Consider the following 15,515-nt stretch of genomic DNA (forward strand, 5'->3'; position numbering starts at 1 on the left):
GACATGTAATTATATTTGTTTTATAGTTCATTTATAGTTTATAGGCCGCAAACAGTCCTCATATAGAAGTGCTCTGCAAAGCATAATCATCACACAACATATAATCATATCCGTCTATTAATAATAACAGTTGCAAATACTGATCATGAACACTATTTGCGGCCACAATTATCAATAGGCGGCCGTCTTTATGCTCCAAAATGTTGTAGTTGTAACATAGCCTGTAGTATGGATGTCATTATATGTATATTATCTTTATCTAATGTGCATAGAGATACCTTTTTAGAATTATATACAGTACCTTATCAGGAAGCTATGCAGCCTCTGTCCTCTGGCTAAAGTGGATACTACTATGCACACCATCAGAACTACTATGACCATCAGAACTGGACGATGGAGCAATGGAGGAAGGTGGCCTGGTGCAATGAATCATGTTTTCTTTTACATAATATGGATGACTGAATGCATGTGTGCTGAATGCAGTCAGGGGCTGCGTAGCTTCCTGATTGCAGCCACATAGTCCTCTGGATAGCACACTGTGTTTCACTGTATCTTGTGACACTATTTTTTATCATAGCATGTTTATCATCAGTATCTCCTCTGTGGAATCGGGTCAGATAGGAATTAATATGCCTTGAGGGCTCACAACCTTAAGGCCCTATTTCACGGAACGATTATCCGTCCGATAATCATCCCGTGGAATAGGAGGCAACGATCAGCCGACAATGTTCATGTCGGCTGATCATTGCAGTCGTTTGTCTTTCAAGCATGTTGAAAAACAAACGACCGTGATAGCAGCGATTTGCTACCGTCGCTCCGTGGAATAGGAGCGGCAGCAGTAGACCGCCGCTATCCTCTATGGGCTGCCTGGACAATCTAGCGATCACCCGGGCAGCCCCCCCTGCAGCTCCCTGCGACCCTTCCCGCACTCACCCGCTTGCTGCGCCGCGTGTAGTAGCCGCGGCAGTGAGCAGTGGACAAGGAGCAAACGAGAGCTAACAGCGCTCGTTTGCTTCTCACAGTCAGCCCGTGGAATAGGGGCTATACTACCTGCTAACTTTGTGACTTCTGGTAGGTACTAACCCCTACATACTGTGAACACCCCACAAGGCCTGCCATTTTGGAGATAGCCAGTTGTCTAGACTTCACAGTTTGGCTGTTGTTCTAGATGCTCAGATCCTTACATTTGTCAATTTATCCTGTTTCAGGATCTGGCTTTTCTGTTGGTAGCCTCCCACAACACTCCTGCCAGTTTTCCACCCAACACTGTTGCAGAGCATCTAATTTCAGTGAGGTTGCAGCACCTACAACATTCACTCCCTGTCTGCTCTTTCTGTAGCATCAATCGTCACAAGGCAGCATGCTGTAAACACACCTCACCCTCCCTAAATATCCCAATAAATATATATCTGTGTACTGTATATGATAGGAAGATGGTGATGTAGGCTGGAGAGACAAGATCCAGCCCTGCCTCCTGTGACATCAGAGGAGGATGCATTGTTTTCAAAGCAGGGAGGAGTCAGGGAGCTGTAGAAAATACATGCAAAGCTAGCACTATTAGTGGTAACACTAGATTAGTAAGCTATATATGATTGAATGATAGTTTTATATAAATACAATTTTGATATCGGAGTATCTCTTTAATGTTATTGATGATCAGAGTAAGGGCCCTATTCCACAGTAACGATAATTGGCCGGATCGGCCCCATTTGGCCCGATTCGGCCGATTATCGTTCGATGAAATAGAGAGAACGATCAACCGATGATCGTGTCATCGGCTGATCGTTCATTTAGGGCCAGACCTAAAATCATCATTCCCCCACAGCGCATCGCTACGGTTGAATAGCGGTGCACGGCGGGCGACCGTCGATTTGACAAGCAGCAGCAGCAGCATACATTACCTGTCCAGGCTTCTTCTCCGCGCTGTCTTCATCCCCGGGTCCCGCGCGCTCTATCTTCAGAATGGCCGGTCAGCTGACGGGACCGCCGCGGCTGAGTGTGGCCTGTCAGCTGACCGGCCATTCTGAAGATAGAGCGCGCGGGACCCGGGGATGAAGACAGCGCGGAGAAGAAACCTGGACAGGTAATGTATGATGCTGCAAGGGCTGCAAGGACATCGGTAATGCTCAACGATCATCGGGCCGTGGAATAGGCCCAGTAAACGAGCGGCGATCTAGCAGATCGCCGCTCGTTTACATCGTTGATAGGGCCCTCCTCGGCCCGTAAAATAGGACCCTAAGGAACTGTGGTATATACCTGGAATGTTGTCTGCATGCTGTCAACTTCTGTACTGTTGGTTGATCGACCTGCAAATAAAAACTGGACACCAATTTGGAATTCCAAGGCAGTCAGGACTGGGAATTCAGGTCTGTTTTGTGGTGACTGGTGGGGTAGGCACTGCATTTACTAGGACCTTGGTGACAAGTGATGGGCTCAGAAACCAGCTCTCTTAGGGACCTATGGGGCCATTGATGTGTCAGAGCTTGAGCTCAGAATAAACATTTTTGGTCTTAATAGATATTTTTGGCTTAGATGACATTCCAAAGAATCATGAATAGAGATGTAAGTTAGTTGTTAAATTTAAAGAGGTTGGCCAGGGAGCAGAAGACATCTGAAGTAGGCTTGACTGAACATCTGAAAAAGCTAGGTTCGATTGAACTCGAACTTAGCAGGACCTTCCACATTTAAAGGGGAACTTCACGTAAGGAAAATTTGTTTTCTATTAACAGTACATTAAAAGTTATATAGATGTGTATATACAATGTATTACCATACATGTACTGTTCTGCCACACTGGTAGCTGATAGAAATCCAGGAAGTGAAGAAATATGACCTCTGTGCGGATCCACATTGTCTCCTGCTCCCTCTGCTCTCCCACCTTAGGAGACAAATATTCCATGCTTCTGTCTCACATTGTGTGTGTTTGCTAAGCACAGGCTGATTATGCAGACAGGGGGCAGGGCGTGATGTCACAGGAGGCTTGGCTGGATGCCACAATCCCGAGTGATTCACCATCTCTGACCGGCCAGAAGCAGGTGCTGCAAGGACTGTGGACAGTGATGAACAGCTAAGGGAAAGCATTGCATTCTGGAACCAGTACTGCATTCTGGCAACTGCTCAACCAGGAAGTGCAGAAACACAATACAGAACAAAAAACCCCAAAACAAATGGATTTTTGGTAGTTTCAAAACTGGGATAGATAGGTAATGCTATATGCTTCTGCAGAAGTTTCATTTTTTTTAACCTCTACCTGGAGTTCCCCTTTAATTGCTAATGCCTTCACGGTCCGTGTGGAAGGAGGAGACATCCCAGGGACTGCCTGGAATTCCGGGATTCAGCCTAGGGATGTCTCCTCCTTCTGCACGGACCGTAAAGACATCAGCAATCAAATACGGAAGGTCCGGCTAGGTTCGAGTTCGATTGAACCTAGCTTTTTCAGATGTTCGATCTAGCCTAATCTGAAGCTGTATACTCCCCGGCACTCACTTCTTGACACTCCACGTAAGCGGTGGAGAAGCAGAGCTAAATAACAATCATCGAGTGTGGGGGGGGGAATAAACCTTGCATGCAACATCCAATAACTGCACAGTGTCTCCATTAAGGCGGAGACACTGCGCAGCTATTGGACATTGTGTATTAGCCCCCCCTTCCCATCTGAGAAAGAAGGGGGGGGGGATGTTTTTTTTAGTTTTAGCATCCTCTGCTCCCCAGACAAACAATTTAAGCCCTATGCAAAGTTCCTCATGTAAAACATTTCATTAAGATTACTGAAGGCATTTTGTCAGTATCTGAAGACCGAAGCGATCACCGGTACCAATCTATCCTTCAATGAGAGGCGTATTGTGTATGTCTGACCCCGGCTCAGTGAGTGAGAAAAAAGTTTAGTTTTGATAGATAGCAAAGGTTTCTAAAGCACCTTTTACGAGCTTAGAGGCTGTCAGCAATTTGTTCTAACAAGAAAAGACAAGAACGCGTCTTAAGATTTTCAATTTTTTTTTCTTGGAAAAATGGACAGCAAAAGTCCTTTGGAATCTATCATCAATACAAATCCATGACCTGTATGTCTATCTCTCTATACATCATTCTGCTGCTGTTAGAACACCGAGCCCTATATATCAATAAGTCAAAGCAGGGAAGGGGGGAGGAATGGATGCCCTGGAAAACCCCTTTAAAATATGATTTTTCTTCCTCTTTCTATGGATTCTGTTTGGTTTTGCAGATGAATGCAAGTTTCTGAATTAAAAATGACAAAAGGTACACGATAAGGGGGGAAATGTAGGACTACGGGACCGGACTACCTTGTTTTTTGGCTGTAACTATGAAGACATATACATTTGTCCAGGAGATGTAGGAACAAAGCTGCAGAAAATGTTTGTTTAAGGCTATTTGCATTATAGTAATAAAAAAGATAAACATACCATTTAAAGGGGAAAAAATGTTTTAAAAACAATTGGTGTCAATTGTTGAAATTGGTGAAATTTTTAAATGAGGATTTGCTTCTGTTCTCGGCAGTTCCTGACATGGACAGAGTGACTGTGTCAGACTTGAGAGAATACACCATTTCCTGCAGGTCATACAGCTGCTGATAAGTACTGGAAGGCTTGGGTTTTTTTTAAATAGAAGAAATTTCTGGCGCCGGTTTTTCTTCAGAGTACCCCTTGAAGAGTTAATATAACACAGACATATTTTGCCTCTCTGCACCAGACCACACATCGTCACTGTCTGAAATGATAATGTAAAACATGAGGAGTCCACGCTCTTAGTAGTATAGTTAAACCTTTATTAGAAAAAAAATTAACAAAACTCTAGACAGTGCAATATCAGCTAAATAGATAAAAAATAATAAATATAAATAAATATGGATATATAACATTACTATACTGCTGCATCCCAGATCACAGTTGCCTGGAGTTATATTAGAAGCGTATGGATGATACAGTACACAATGTAGATCGAAGTAAAGAAAATATATTAAGATTATTGTATTATAGGCAATTCCCTAATATTTTCTATCATATCATAATACAGAACAGGATAGCGGAGGGAATCATACATTCCCTATGGATGCCGCTAGAGTCTGGCAGCAAACTACAGAGCTGTCTATAGCATGTCTATGGAGCTCAGGGAACCGTGAAGCAACCCTGATGTCCCATTTACTAGGTAAAGTAGATTAGGGAATTGCTTATACCCAGTTCCATAGTATAACACCATGGGGGAGATTTATCAAACATGGTGTACTGTAAATGAAGCTGGCTCAGTTGCCCCTAGCAACCAATCAGATTCCACCTTTCATTCCTCACATACTCTTTGGAAAATGAAAGGTGGAATCTGATTGGTTGCTAGGGGCAACTAAGTCAGTTTCACTTTACACCATGTTTGATAAATCTCCCCCCATATCTTTAACACCATATCACCTTTAGGTCTGTAGAAACCTAGAGCTTTTCTAAATTCCCTGCATAGACATAGAGTGAATTATTAAAAAAGACTGTAGGAGTTATTGCAAAATGTATCCATCTTTTGGGACTCTCACCAATGAAGGTAAAGTAAGAAAAGCAGCAGTGCATATGTTCGGCTACCACTCCACTTACAGTAACTTATAGGGGTCCTCCCATCATTGCAGAGCAATCAATGACTGTGCTCAGAAGTCCGAGAGATCCTTACACCTCTGTTCTTGTGATGGTTGGTGGTCCCAGTGATCACACCACAACCATCTGCACGTTATCTTTCAGAAAACCACTCCTGTATGCAGTAAGCTCCTTGGCTCCCCCTAGTGGTGACTGAAGGCAACCAACAGTATAACAAAAAAGGAAGTTCTGATCAATATAAACATTTACTATCAGTGTATTTATATTGTAGTCATTTTATTATTATATCTGGTGACATATCAGTAGGCCTTATATATAAACTGGAGCAGAAGAAAAGTCAAGCAGTTGCCCATAGAAAACAATGAGATTTCAATTTTAATCTCTAAAAATAAGAATATGATGGGTAACTGCTCCGGTCATTGACTGCTGTAATAACTTTCTATCCGAGCCCTGTATGTCTATTGTGATGTGTATCATCCTCCTGCTGTAAGATGTAGGATGCAGATATAATGGTAATAATAGCTATGAATACAACATACAGTTATAATTATAACATCATAAGAGAGTCTTCTGAGCATGTATATTACATGAATGTTACATACATAAAAACACAGTAGCATTCTTGGAAGCTCAGTGCCTATTCACAGTGATGTAAGTAATATCATGATGCTCGCTAGGAGCCCCACATGTAGATTCCTGGCCTCCAGAGCCCCTAATTTCTGTAATCACACACATGTCCGTGTGAGTAAATGAAAAAGCTATGTACAGTTCCAGTGTAAAAGGGTTAGCCCAAACCTGTCCTTATCATAGGAATATGACTTGTCCGTCTGCATGAGAATGGGAGTTCCGGTACTCCTTTATTACTTATGACCTCAGGGATCCTTCCATCTATGCTCATCATGGTATGGACTGTGGAGCTGACCTCAAAACCATAAATCTAACTTAAAAGTGTTGACATTGGTGGTATATCACTAACATATACGGTACTGCTAATGGTTGGAAGTCTAATCCCATACACCAAGTTTCACTGGGGTTTGGAGAGTAATGTGTTACTTCTCCTCTGTTGAGACTTCATTCTGAGGGTTGGTGGGGGTCACAGTCAAATAGTTGGAGTTATGACCTCAGTTTTAACAATTTTAAAGGGGAACTATCAGCATGAATCTAACCTGCTCATAGTCCCCTCTTGCACAGGAGAGGCAGAGAAGGAAGGTATGTCTCTTACCTTCCTCCTCAGCGCGGTTCCGGTGCAGTTAGTAGTTTGCTTCACAGTCCAGTAAGCCGATCTGGCCCGCTCTTTTCACTGATTATAATTAGAAAGGGGCCAGCAGGCCAGGGGCGAATCAGCCCTGTGGGGGCGGGTAGTGCTCCTAATGGGTGCCTTGTGCTCCTAATGGTCTCACCAAACCGTGCAGCAAACTACTAACTGCATCGGAACAGCAACGAGCATGAAGGTAAGAGACTTACCTCTCAGTGTCCCCTGTACAATCAGCAGGTTAGATTTATAGTTCCCCTTTAATGTAACACAGACTACTTATAATAGTCAAATTGGAGATTGTACATATAATGGATTCAGCACCAATGTCAAGGGAAATAGTATCCTGGTCAACTGTTTCAAAGGGAGAATGAGGCAGGGGTTCCTGCTGATTATGAGGCAGGGGTTCCTGCTGATTAGTTACATAAGTTATATTGATCCTGAGTTACAGCATGTATTAACCTCCAAAGCCATAATCCTGCTAGCTTCCTCTGAAACCAATAGACAGTCTGTCGATTGTGAATAACAACTGACAAACTACAATAATAAAATGGTGTGAAAAGTAATTTAATTATTTAGAATACAAATTACCTCAGCATGTTCTACAGAATTGTGAATGCAGCTCTGGAGTAGAATACAGACTATAACTTAGAAATGGTACAACATAAGTAAATAGAATGGATATAGAAAGTTTCTGAACCCTTTATACAGATTATATAGAAACTAAAAATATTTATATACAGTAGCATTCTTCTTTACATTGTCTACTTGTTCCACTTGGCAAGCACTGTGGTCTGAAAATAAGGCCTGCCATCATTATTGCTTACACAATAAAGTGCAAATGTTTAGTATCGCTAACACTTTCCTGAAGGACTTGATATATATATTTTTAGCTTGGTACCAATATTTTTGTTTGGAAATACCACTGAGATTCCCTACAGGTCTTGATTTTCCCTTCTCATCTTAGAATTAAACCCTTTAGCAATAAACCTTAAAAGGGAAACTGTCAGCAAAAATAAAATTCTGCCAGGAACCTCCGTCCGCGGGTTACGCGCTGAAAATTCCTCCCGCTAGGTCTCTGAATGGCAGGGCCCATGCGCCTCCGCTTCCCACGCCTCTTTGCTCAAAGAATTGACATGTCAATTCTTTGAGCGGAGGCGTGCTAGCCCTCCCATTCAAAAACATAGCAGGAGGGATTTTCAGCGCAGAGTCCGCGGACGGAGGTTGCCAGCGGAGTCTCCGTGCCGAATCCGTACTGCGAACGGGCCTTAAGTGTATATGGGCTCTTAGCATTAGACCTACTGGTCAATAGAAATTCTTAAAATGCACAAAAGAATAGTAAATAGTTGCCTAGATGTTTAAGATGTTATTATGATTTATTTTTTTTATGTTGGGCCTGGGGGGGGGGGGGGATGTATGGCACGTTCTACTGATTGTAATTGAATAGTATACATTTCTCAATCCTAAACTTCTATACTGGACTCATAGGGTTGCGTAGTTTTTACATCTTTCATACACTCTCTGACTATAAATATAAGTAGCAAGTGACTGCAATGTTACCTCGTGTTGAGCTCCAGAGATTATATAAATATATAATTATACTGATATGTACATAGCTAAATTTGGTAAGTAACATATAGATTGCCTTATTTCGTTGACCTCGTTCACACGTTTGTAGGAAATAGCCATTTTTGTACCTCAGTTATTAAATGGACTATTTTCTGTGCAAATATAATAAACCTCGACCATTAAAAGGGTATTCCAAATTTATATTAAAATTAATGGGAGTCCATCTGCCAGGACTGACAATAATTTAGAGAAAGAGGCTGCAGTGCTGGTTTAGGATTACACCCCCTTACAGTGTCGGACTGGCCCACCAGAGGACTGGAGAATGCTCCGGTGGGCCCCCAGCATAGAACCTGCACAAACACTGACTGATATGTCGTTTCTTACTGGTTCTTCATTGGTGGGCCCCAGGTTCATTTCCTCTGGTGGGCCCCACATTTCCAAGTCCGAAACTGGCCCCTTTAGAGTTCTGCCCTTCTCTGCAATGTTCCTGGCAACCCACTGCCCTTAGAACTGGAACACAACCCTATACAATATAATGGAGCTGTGCCACAGCACCATAGCTAGAAACATGTCCTGGGATATTCTAACAATATAATACCAATTTTAGAGATGAAAAAACCCTTTTAAATAAACCCCGCCAATATAAAAAACTCCTTATTTTACAGTCTGACAAAAAAATAAATAAATAATTTCATTCACTCATTTTACACAGCAGGATTATTTCAGTATCTTTTTTTTGGATAATAAATTCTTCAAAAATACAGATAATACACCCAGTAAATGACATTAACTATAATAAAGCTCAATGGAAAAGAAACTCTGGAGTAGTTATCTATGTGATGGGGATTCTCAACCTGGAAGCAATATGAGTGACAATGGAATCTTTTCACGCGGCCATCTTGGCTCTTCTTTTTTTTGTTGGTATCAGTTTCAGTTCGACTGTTTTCTCCACTGGAAACGGCATTAATGGCCCCATTCATGTCAATGTCATCTTCTTCTTCAAAATCCTTTTGGTAAAACGGATACATTAAGCATTATTAGTATTGTATTACTAGCAGTATTCATTTTAAAGGTTTTTTTTAATCTGGGTAAGAGAAATAATAATAATAATAATAATAATAATAATAATAAAAAAAAAAAACTTACACTCAACCCTCTGCTTGCTGGGTGCAATAGGAGCGGTGAGGATAGGATATTTAATTATCCCCTCCTAATCCCTGTCACTTGGCAATTTTATTTTTCAATTATTTGTTTTAATGAATTTTAATTAATTTTTTATTAATGAAAGTAACCCAGGTGACTAAAAAACAGGCCCGCCCCCAGTGGGAGGATCCATTAGAATCAACTGAGCAGCGTCACAGAGGGAGGAGGGCTTCCTCCCACTGGGAGCAGGCCGGTCCTGGCTGGTGCTCGGTAATAGACCGTCCCTGTGCTCGGGAAGCGGGCCGCGGTTTAAAAAAAGGACTGGCTTCCCTGTGCCGCTGCCCTTCTATTCATATGCTACACTTAAATTGAATGTACCTTTGCTTTAAGACTATAGCTCCAAGGCTTAAAGTAGATCTGCAGCTTAACAATAAATCCATAGTTGGACAGGGCTTGCCAACATGAGGGTTTTTTTTTTTTATATCCATGTAGTTCTTTTCAAGACTGAGCTATATACTTTATTGTTCATCTGCAAATGCGGCTTAAAGTGACACTGTCACCCCCTTTGTGCATTCTGACATCTCTACACAGGTGTAAAGGGTAAATTTAGCGTTTTTCATACCTTATTTCATATCATACGTCATGGTGCTTGTTCAAGTAAAAAGTGTCCTTTTATCAATTACAGATTGTATTAAGTGGGCGTGGCCTCACGGCATTAGCGTCACTTAGCCCCGCCCACAACGGCGCCATTGGTTGGCCGACGTAAAGGGGGTGGGGTCTAGACCTTTCGGCCAGCCTGTTCCAATGTCCAGCGAGGGGGCGGGGTCAACTGTATTGTTGTGGGCGGGGCTGAGTGGCGCTAATGTCGCGAGGCCCCGCCCACTTAACACAATCTGCAGTTGATAAAAGATGACTTTTTACTTGAACAAGCACCATGACGTATGATATAAAATAAGGTATGAAAAACGCTAAATTTACCTTTTACACCTGTGTAGACATGTCAGAATGCAAAAAGGAGGTGACAGTGTCACTTTAAGTGCCCAAGTGTTGTTCCCCAGCACGGCAAGAGTCCAGCCCATCTCCTCTTATTTAACACCTCCAAGCCCACTGTCAGTGAAAGGGGGCAGGGCATATGCAAGTGGGCACAGAGGTGGTGAATAAGAAGACATGCTCTGGCAAACCCTGGGCTTTTGCCATGCTGGGGAACACCACCTGAGCCTTATTCACATAATCACAAAATGGCTATTATGTCAGCACTGGAAAGGGCTATAAAGATTAAAAAGATATGCCTGGAATTCTGACGACTAACCTTGTCTAACCACAGGATTATTTATATCCATGTTTAGCATTGTATTACAGTATTAGGCTATGTTCACACTACGTATGAGTCCGTCCGTAGTGCGAACTGCGAATATACGCACATAGTTTTGAGGTTGATGCCTTCGCTTGAAAGTATACGATATACGGCCGCACAATGCACACTACGTATGAGCTTACGGCCGGATTGTATACGGCGCCGTGAAAAATGAACAAGGCCATTGTTTGAGGATGGAAATGTTCCAACTCACGGCCGTGGATCTCCATGCGGTCCCGTACGGAGTACTTACAGTATTTCAGCCAAATTTTTAGATCCAAAAGGTTCTGTGTGTTTTATTGGGCTGGGCGAAGATTTCCAAGTAAATGACCTGTTTCAGATCGCTTCGAAACAAGCTAGGGAAGCATAACTATACTACGGGCGTATGTTCGCGGTTCGCCCGCATGTTCGCAATCTGGCCGCATGTCTATTTTTCCCACAGCCGTACTTTCAGCCGCACATGTACGGCTGCGTACGAACTACGGCCGGACTCATACGTAGTGTTATTTTGAAACTAAATGGTTGAATTGTGTTGATATTTTATGAAAGATTTTTCTTTGTATTGTAATACAGTATTGCTGTAAAAATTGCATGAAAAAGTGTAAAAGCGGCAAGCAGGAGCACCTGCTCAGATTGCTGACCAAGACCATCATTTTTTTTTCCAGATTCAACAGAGTCCATCATGTTCACATTGGCATTAAGAAGCAATGGCAACCTAAGGCTATGTTCACACAACATATCTTTTCGTAAACGTATGGCTGTTGTTGCAATCGGCAACAACAGCCGTACTTCTTACGAATAGATATGTTGCCCAGCCTTCTATAGGATCCCGGCCGGAGTGTATACACATTCTATATGCTCCCCGCCGGGATCCCTAGCGGCACCGTAGAAAGCTGACATGTCAGTTTTCTGCAGCCGCTATTCAGTGAAAACCATGTCAGTGCACACTATGGAGCGAGAAACTGCGGCCTCAAGCTTCATAGTGTGCTGTGGGGAGTTCTAAGGCTGGCGCACACGGATGTGCCAGCATCAGAACTCTGCAACGTGAAAGATCATCTAGCAGTAGTCATGGAACGGCCGGTCTCTTACGCCATGTGAACATAGCCCAATACTGCAGAGCGGAACCTTGTGTTAATGGCTAAATATATCTTATTCATAGAGATATCTAGGTGTACATTATCATATCAAAGACTCTATACTGTGACATTTAAAGGGATGTCAGGTAGTTTACTCTACTTATAACGCACATAGAAACTCCTTAATGGTTTAATGAACAGCTAGGGCATTTTATTTATTACTCATTTCATGTTTTTTGTTTTTTTTTGTTTTTTTTTTAAGTTATAGCTATAAAAAAATGTCCTTGCCAAAAGTTATTCCATTCTAAGGAGAAAAAAAAGGTCATCATAAGGCAGAAAAATCTCTGAAATTGGAATAAGAGACATCTAAGGAATAAGACAATACAGAACATCACAAACTACCAGAAAGTGAGATGAGTACAATGCCCGGTGTGGTTTGCTCTGTGCAGTTACTTTGTTGAAAGGCGGCAAATGAGCAATTATAGTTAAAAGAATCCCAGTAAGAAGCTGATCTTTCCACTTATTCCTGGCTGCATTAATTAAGACTCTAACGCCTATTGAAAGGGAATGAAGCATTAAAGTAACCTAACGGGCAGCGGGGTGGAATCTTAGCTGTGTGACGCAGCTCACTGACACATTAGGCCAAACTCAAGCACTGATGGGAATTTTTTCTTCTTTTGTCGTATAAATGACATTATAACTATACTTAAGAAAAGAGTCCTGACCTATCTTACTAAAACTTGTATTCCTCATGGAATAGCCATGCTATCTTTTCTTATAGCTCTTTTTTTTGCCATTCCACTGTTATTCATGGCTAACATATCACTAAGTAGTCAAGTGGGTGTTACCATTTGGAGCCATAGTCTTGAGGCCCTATTACACAGCCGATATTTAGGAGCAAGCGAGCACCGCTCGTTCCCTGCTACCTGTAATAGCACTAACAGCAAGTGGGTAAGTGGGAGGTGGCAGCGGGGAGCTGCACGAGCGGCTGCTTGGACAATCTTTAGATCGTTCGGGGGGCCCAGAAGAGAGAGTGGTGGTCTGCTGCCGCTGCTTCTATTACTCAGAGTGACGGCCAGCAGACCGTCGCTATCATTGTAGGTTTTTTTTTCAACACGTTGAAAGACAAGGATCAGCCATGTTGGCTGATTGTTGCCTTATTATAACACTACCTATTACACCAAGTGATTTTTGGCCGTAATGGACGATGACCGGCCAAATACGGCCGATAATCGATTGGTGTGCTAGAGCCTTTACACTATCTTGAGGGACACGCCGCCAACTAGTAACACCTAGTTGTCTGTTTATTCATACATTTCTAGTAAGAAAAGAGGTTTCGGTATTGGATTTTCATCTGGAATACAATAATTTATTAACCCCCTAACGACCCATGACGTATACGTACATCATGGCGCCTCTAGGGGGGTTCAGAGAGGGGCCGCGTCCCGACCGTGCTCTGAACCGCCGCAATCTTGGCTGCTATCTGCAGGTTAGGTTAGGAGACGCAACAGGCAGAACTAACTGGGTCATGCCTAGTGTATGGCCCGAGGGGTCGGAATCTGTCTTTGGTGTCGTGCATCACCTATTAAGGTCCTGTACCAGGCTTGACATGCACCAGTTTTACCTGTATCTCTACTTTACAGCCCTGAGCATCCACGGACCTGGCTTTTAAGTAATGAACACTGCGTCAGCTAATTGTGGTAAAAGTGTACAGAGGTTCTAAACCGCTCGTAATGGCACTTCACACTGTGATGAACAGATGGGATTTTATTCTCCTTATAAATATATCCAAAGACTGTGCCTATAAGAAGTGAGCAGGGCAGTCATTAAGAAGGTATGATAGTAGCAAGAGTACAAAGCTTTACAGTGCAGTCTGCTACGTAGGTGTGCTTGGTGCCAGACTATGGCTTTGTTCAGATTTGTGGCTTAATGAGATATTCCACAGAACTGCTTAATTGGAGTATTATGATGGGGTGCAGTCTGTCCTTCATAAAGCAAAAGGTTCAAAATGTGTTACTCAGTCAAGTTCTTTTATATTAGTATGCATTGAGATAGAGTGCAAATAGTAGTCTCCATCCGGGAGATGTCTAGCTGCTGCATAAACTACAACTCCCAGGGTGTTCTGGCAACTTTCAGCAACAGCTTGAAGGTCCCTATACACCCTACAGTATACCTTTGTTGACCGTATCAGCGACTCACAATGGGTTCAGCCATTGGTATTAGATGTATGGGGCTCTCCCGACCAAGCAGTGGCAGATGATGAGTTGGGCATTTTGAAAAATGACCACCCATGCCCTTTGTTCTAGGAGAGATAAAAGCTTTCTGGCTGCGGCCTAACACTCCCCTCTCCATAAAGAGCACAGGATCGCTCAATGGTGCTGAACGTTCCTATCTATAGGGCCAGAGGCCAGAAGGCAGAAATAACTGACACAGCGTGTCAGTATAGTAGCGTTAAAATTTCAACATTTTCTGAGCTTCCAGAATCATCATCCATTATAATGACGGGAGCTCCAAAACTGTTTAACCCCTTCACGCTGCCCATACATGTTCCTACTGCCGATGACCTGTGCAGTAGGAATGTGTATACACATCTCTGACTATTAGGAGGTTTTAATGTATGCAGGCCGCTTCAATGTGAGCAGCCCCTAACATATTATTGTCCCTGGAGCCTGGCATAATGACAGGCTGCCCCGATCACACAGTTGCCTGTCATCTACCTCTTCAATCTATAGCGATCACAGAGTTTAAGGAAGTTAGTGACAGGAGAAGTACCTGTCACTGACTGATCAGGACCCCTGCAGCATGATCACTTACACTGACAGGTGGGGTAAAATACCGCCATCCTGTCGGATTGGTGACCTTCTCATAGACTCTACCGTCAGGCAGACTCTATGTGCATATCCCTGATAATATTAATCAATCGCATAGCATTGATCAGCATATGCAATCTAATGATTGCATACACACTGTAAGTCCCCTAGGGGGATGTATAGAATGTAAAAAAAAAATGGTTTTAAAAACTCACCCCCTTTCCCATTTTAAAAATAAAGTTTGGGGGGGATGTATTTTATATTGATTGATTAAAATATAACAATATTGTCCCCGCACGATGAACAGCATAAATGAAAATGAAAAATGGGGGAAAAAACACCAGGAACGCTGATTGTTTTATTACATATATGTATTAAATAATAATAATAATAATAATAATAATAAGCAATCAAATACTACCATTTGCACTAATATGTCACCAATAAAAACTAGAGATCATGGCGCAAAAAATTAGACCAGAACCAGCACTTTAGGTTAAAAAAAAAAAGCGTTATTGCTCTTGGAAGGCGAGGAGGAACACTACTTCATTATGAACTGTGCATGAATGGCAATTGATCATGGAGGGGTTAATACTAATTAAAAATTTTGCATATTTCGATTAAACATCCCTTCAAGGGATGAAATATACAAAATTTGAAATGAAAAAATGCAATACTTCACTCCAAGAAACATTAGAACTCAGGTGGTATGCCGTCAAAATGCTT

General features: G+C 42.3%; 1 protein-coding gene across 7 annotated transcripts in view; it reads right to left on the reverse strand.

Annotated features, from left to right (window-relative positions):
- Window positions 1-8,261: 8,261 nt before the first annotated feature.
- LOC138799236 (gamma-aminobutyric acid receptor subunit pi-like) overlaps window positions 8,262-15,515 on the reverse strand; it is a 126,964-nt gene continuing 119,710 nt past the window's right edge. For all 7 annotated transcript variants that reach the window (XM_069980144.1, XM_069980143.1, XM_069980142.1 and 4 more), the window contains one exon: window positions 8,262-9,413. In XM_069980144.1, coding sequence (XP_069836245.1) covers window positions 9,159-9,413 — 255 coding nt within the window. In that variant the 3' untranslated portion in view covers window positions 8,262-9,158. The remainder of the gene's footprint in view (window positions 9,414-15,515) is intronic.

Source organism: Dendropsophus ebraccatus, chromosome 8, assembly GCF_027789765.1.
Source record: "Dendropsophus ebraccatus isolate aDenEbr1 chromosome 8, aDenEbr1.pat, whole genome shotgun sequence".
In the NCBI taxonomy this organism is placed as follows: Eukaryota; Metazoa; Chordata; class Amphibia; order Anura; family Hylidae; genus Dendropsophus; species Dendropsophus ebraccatus.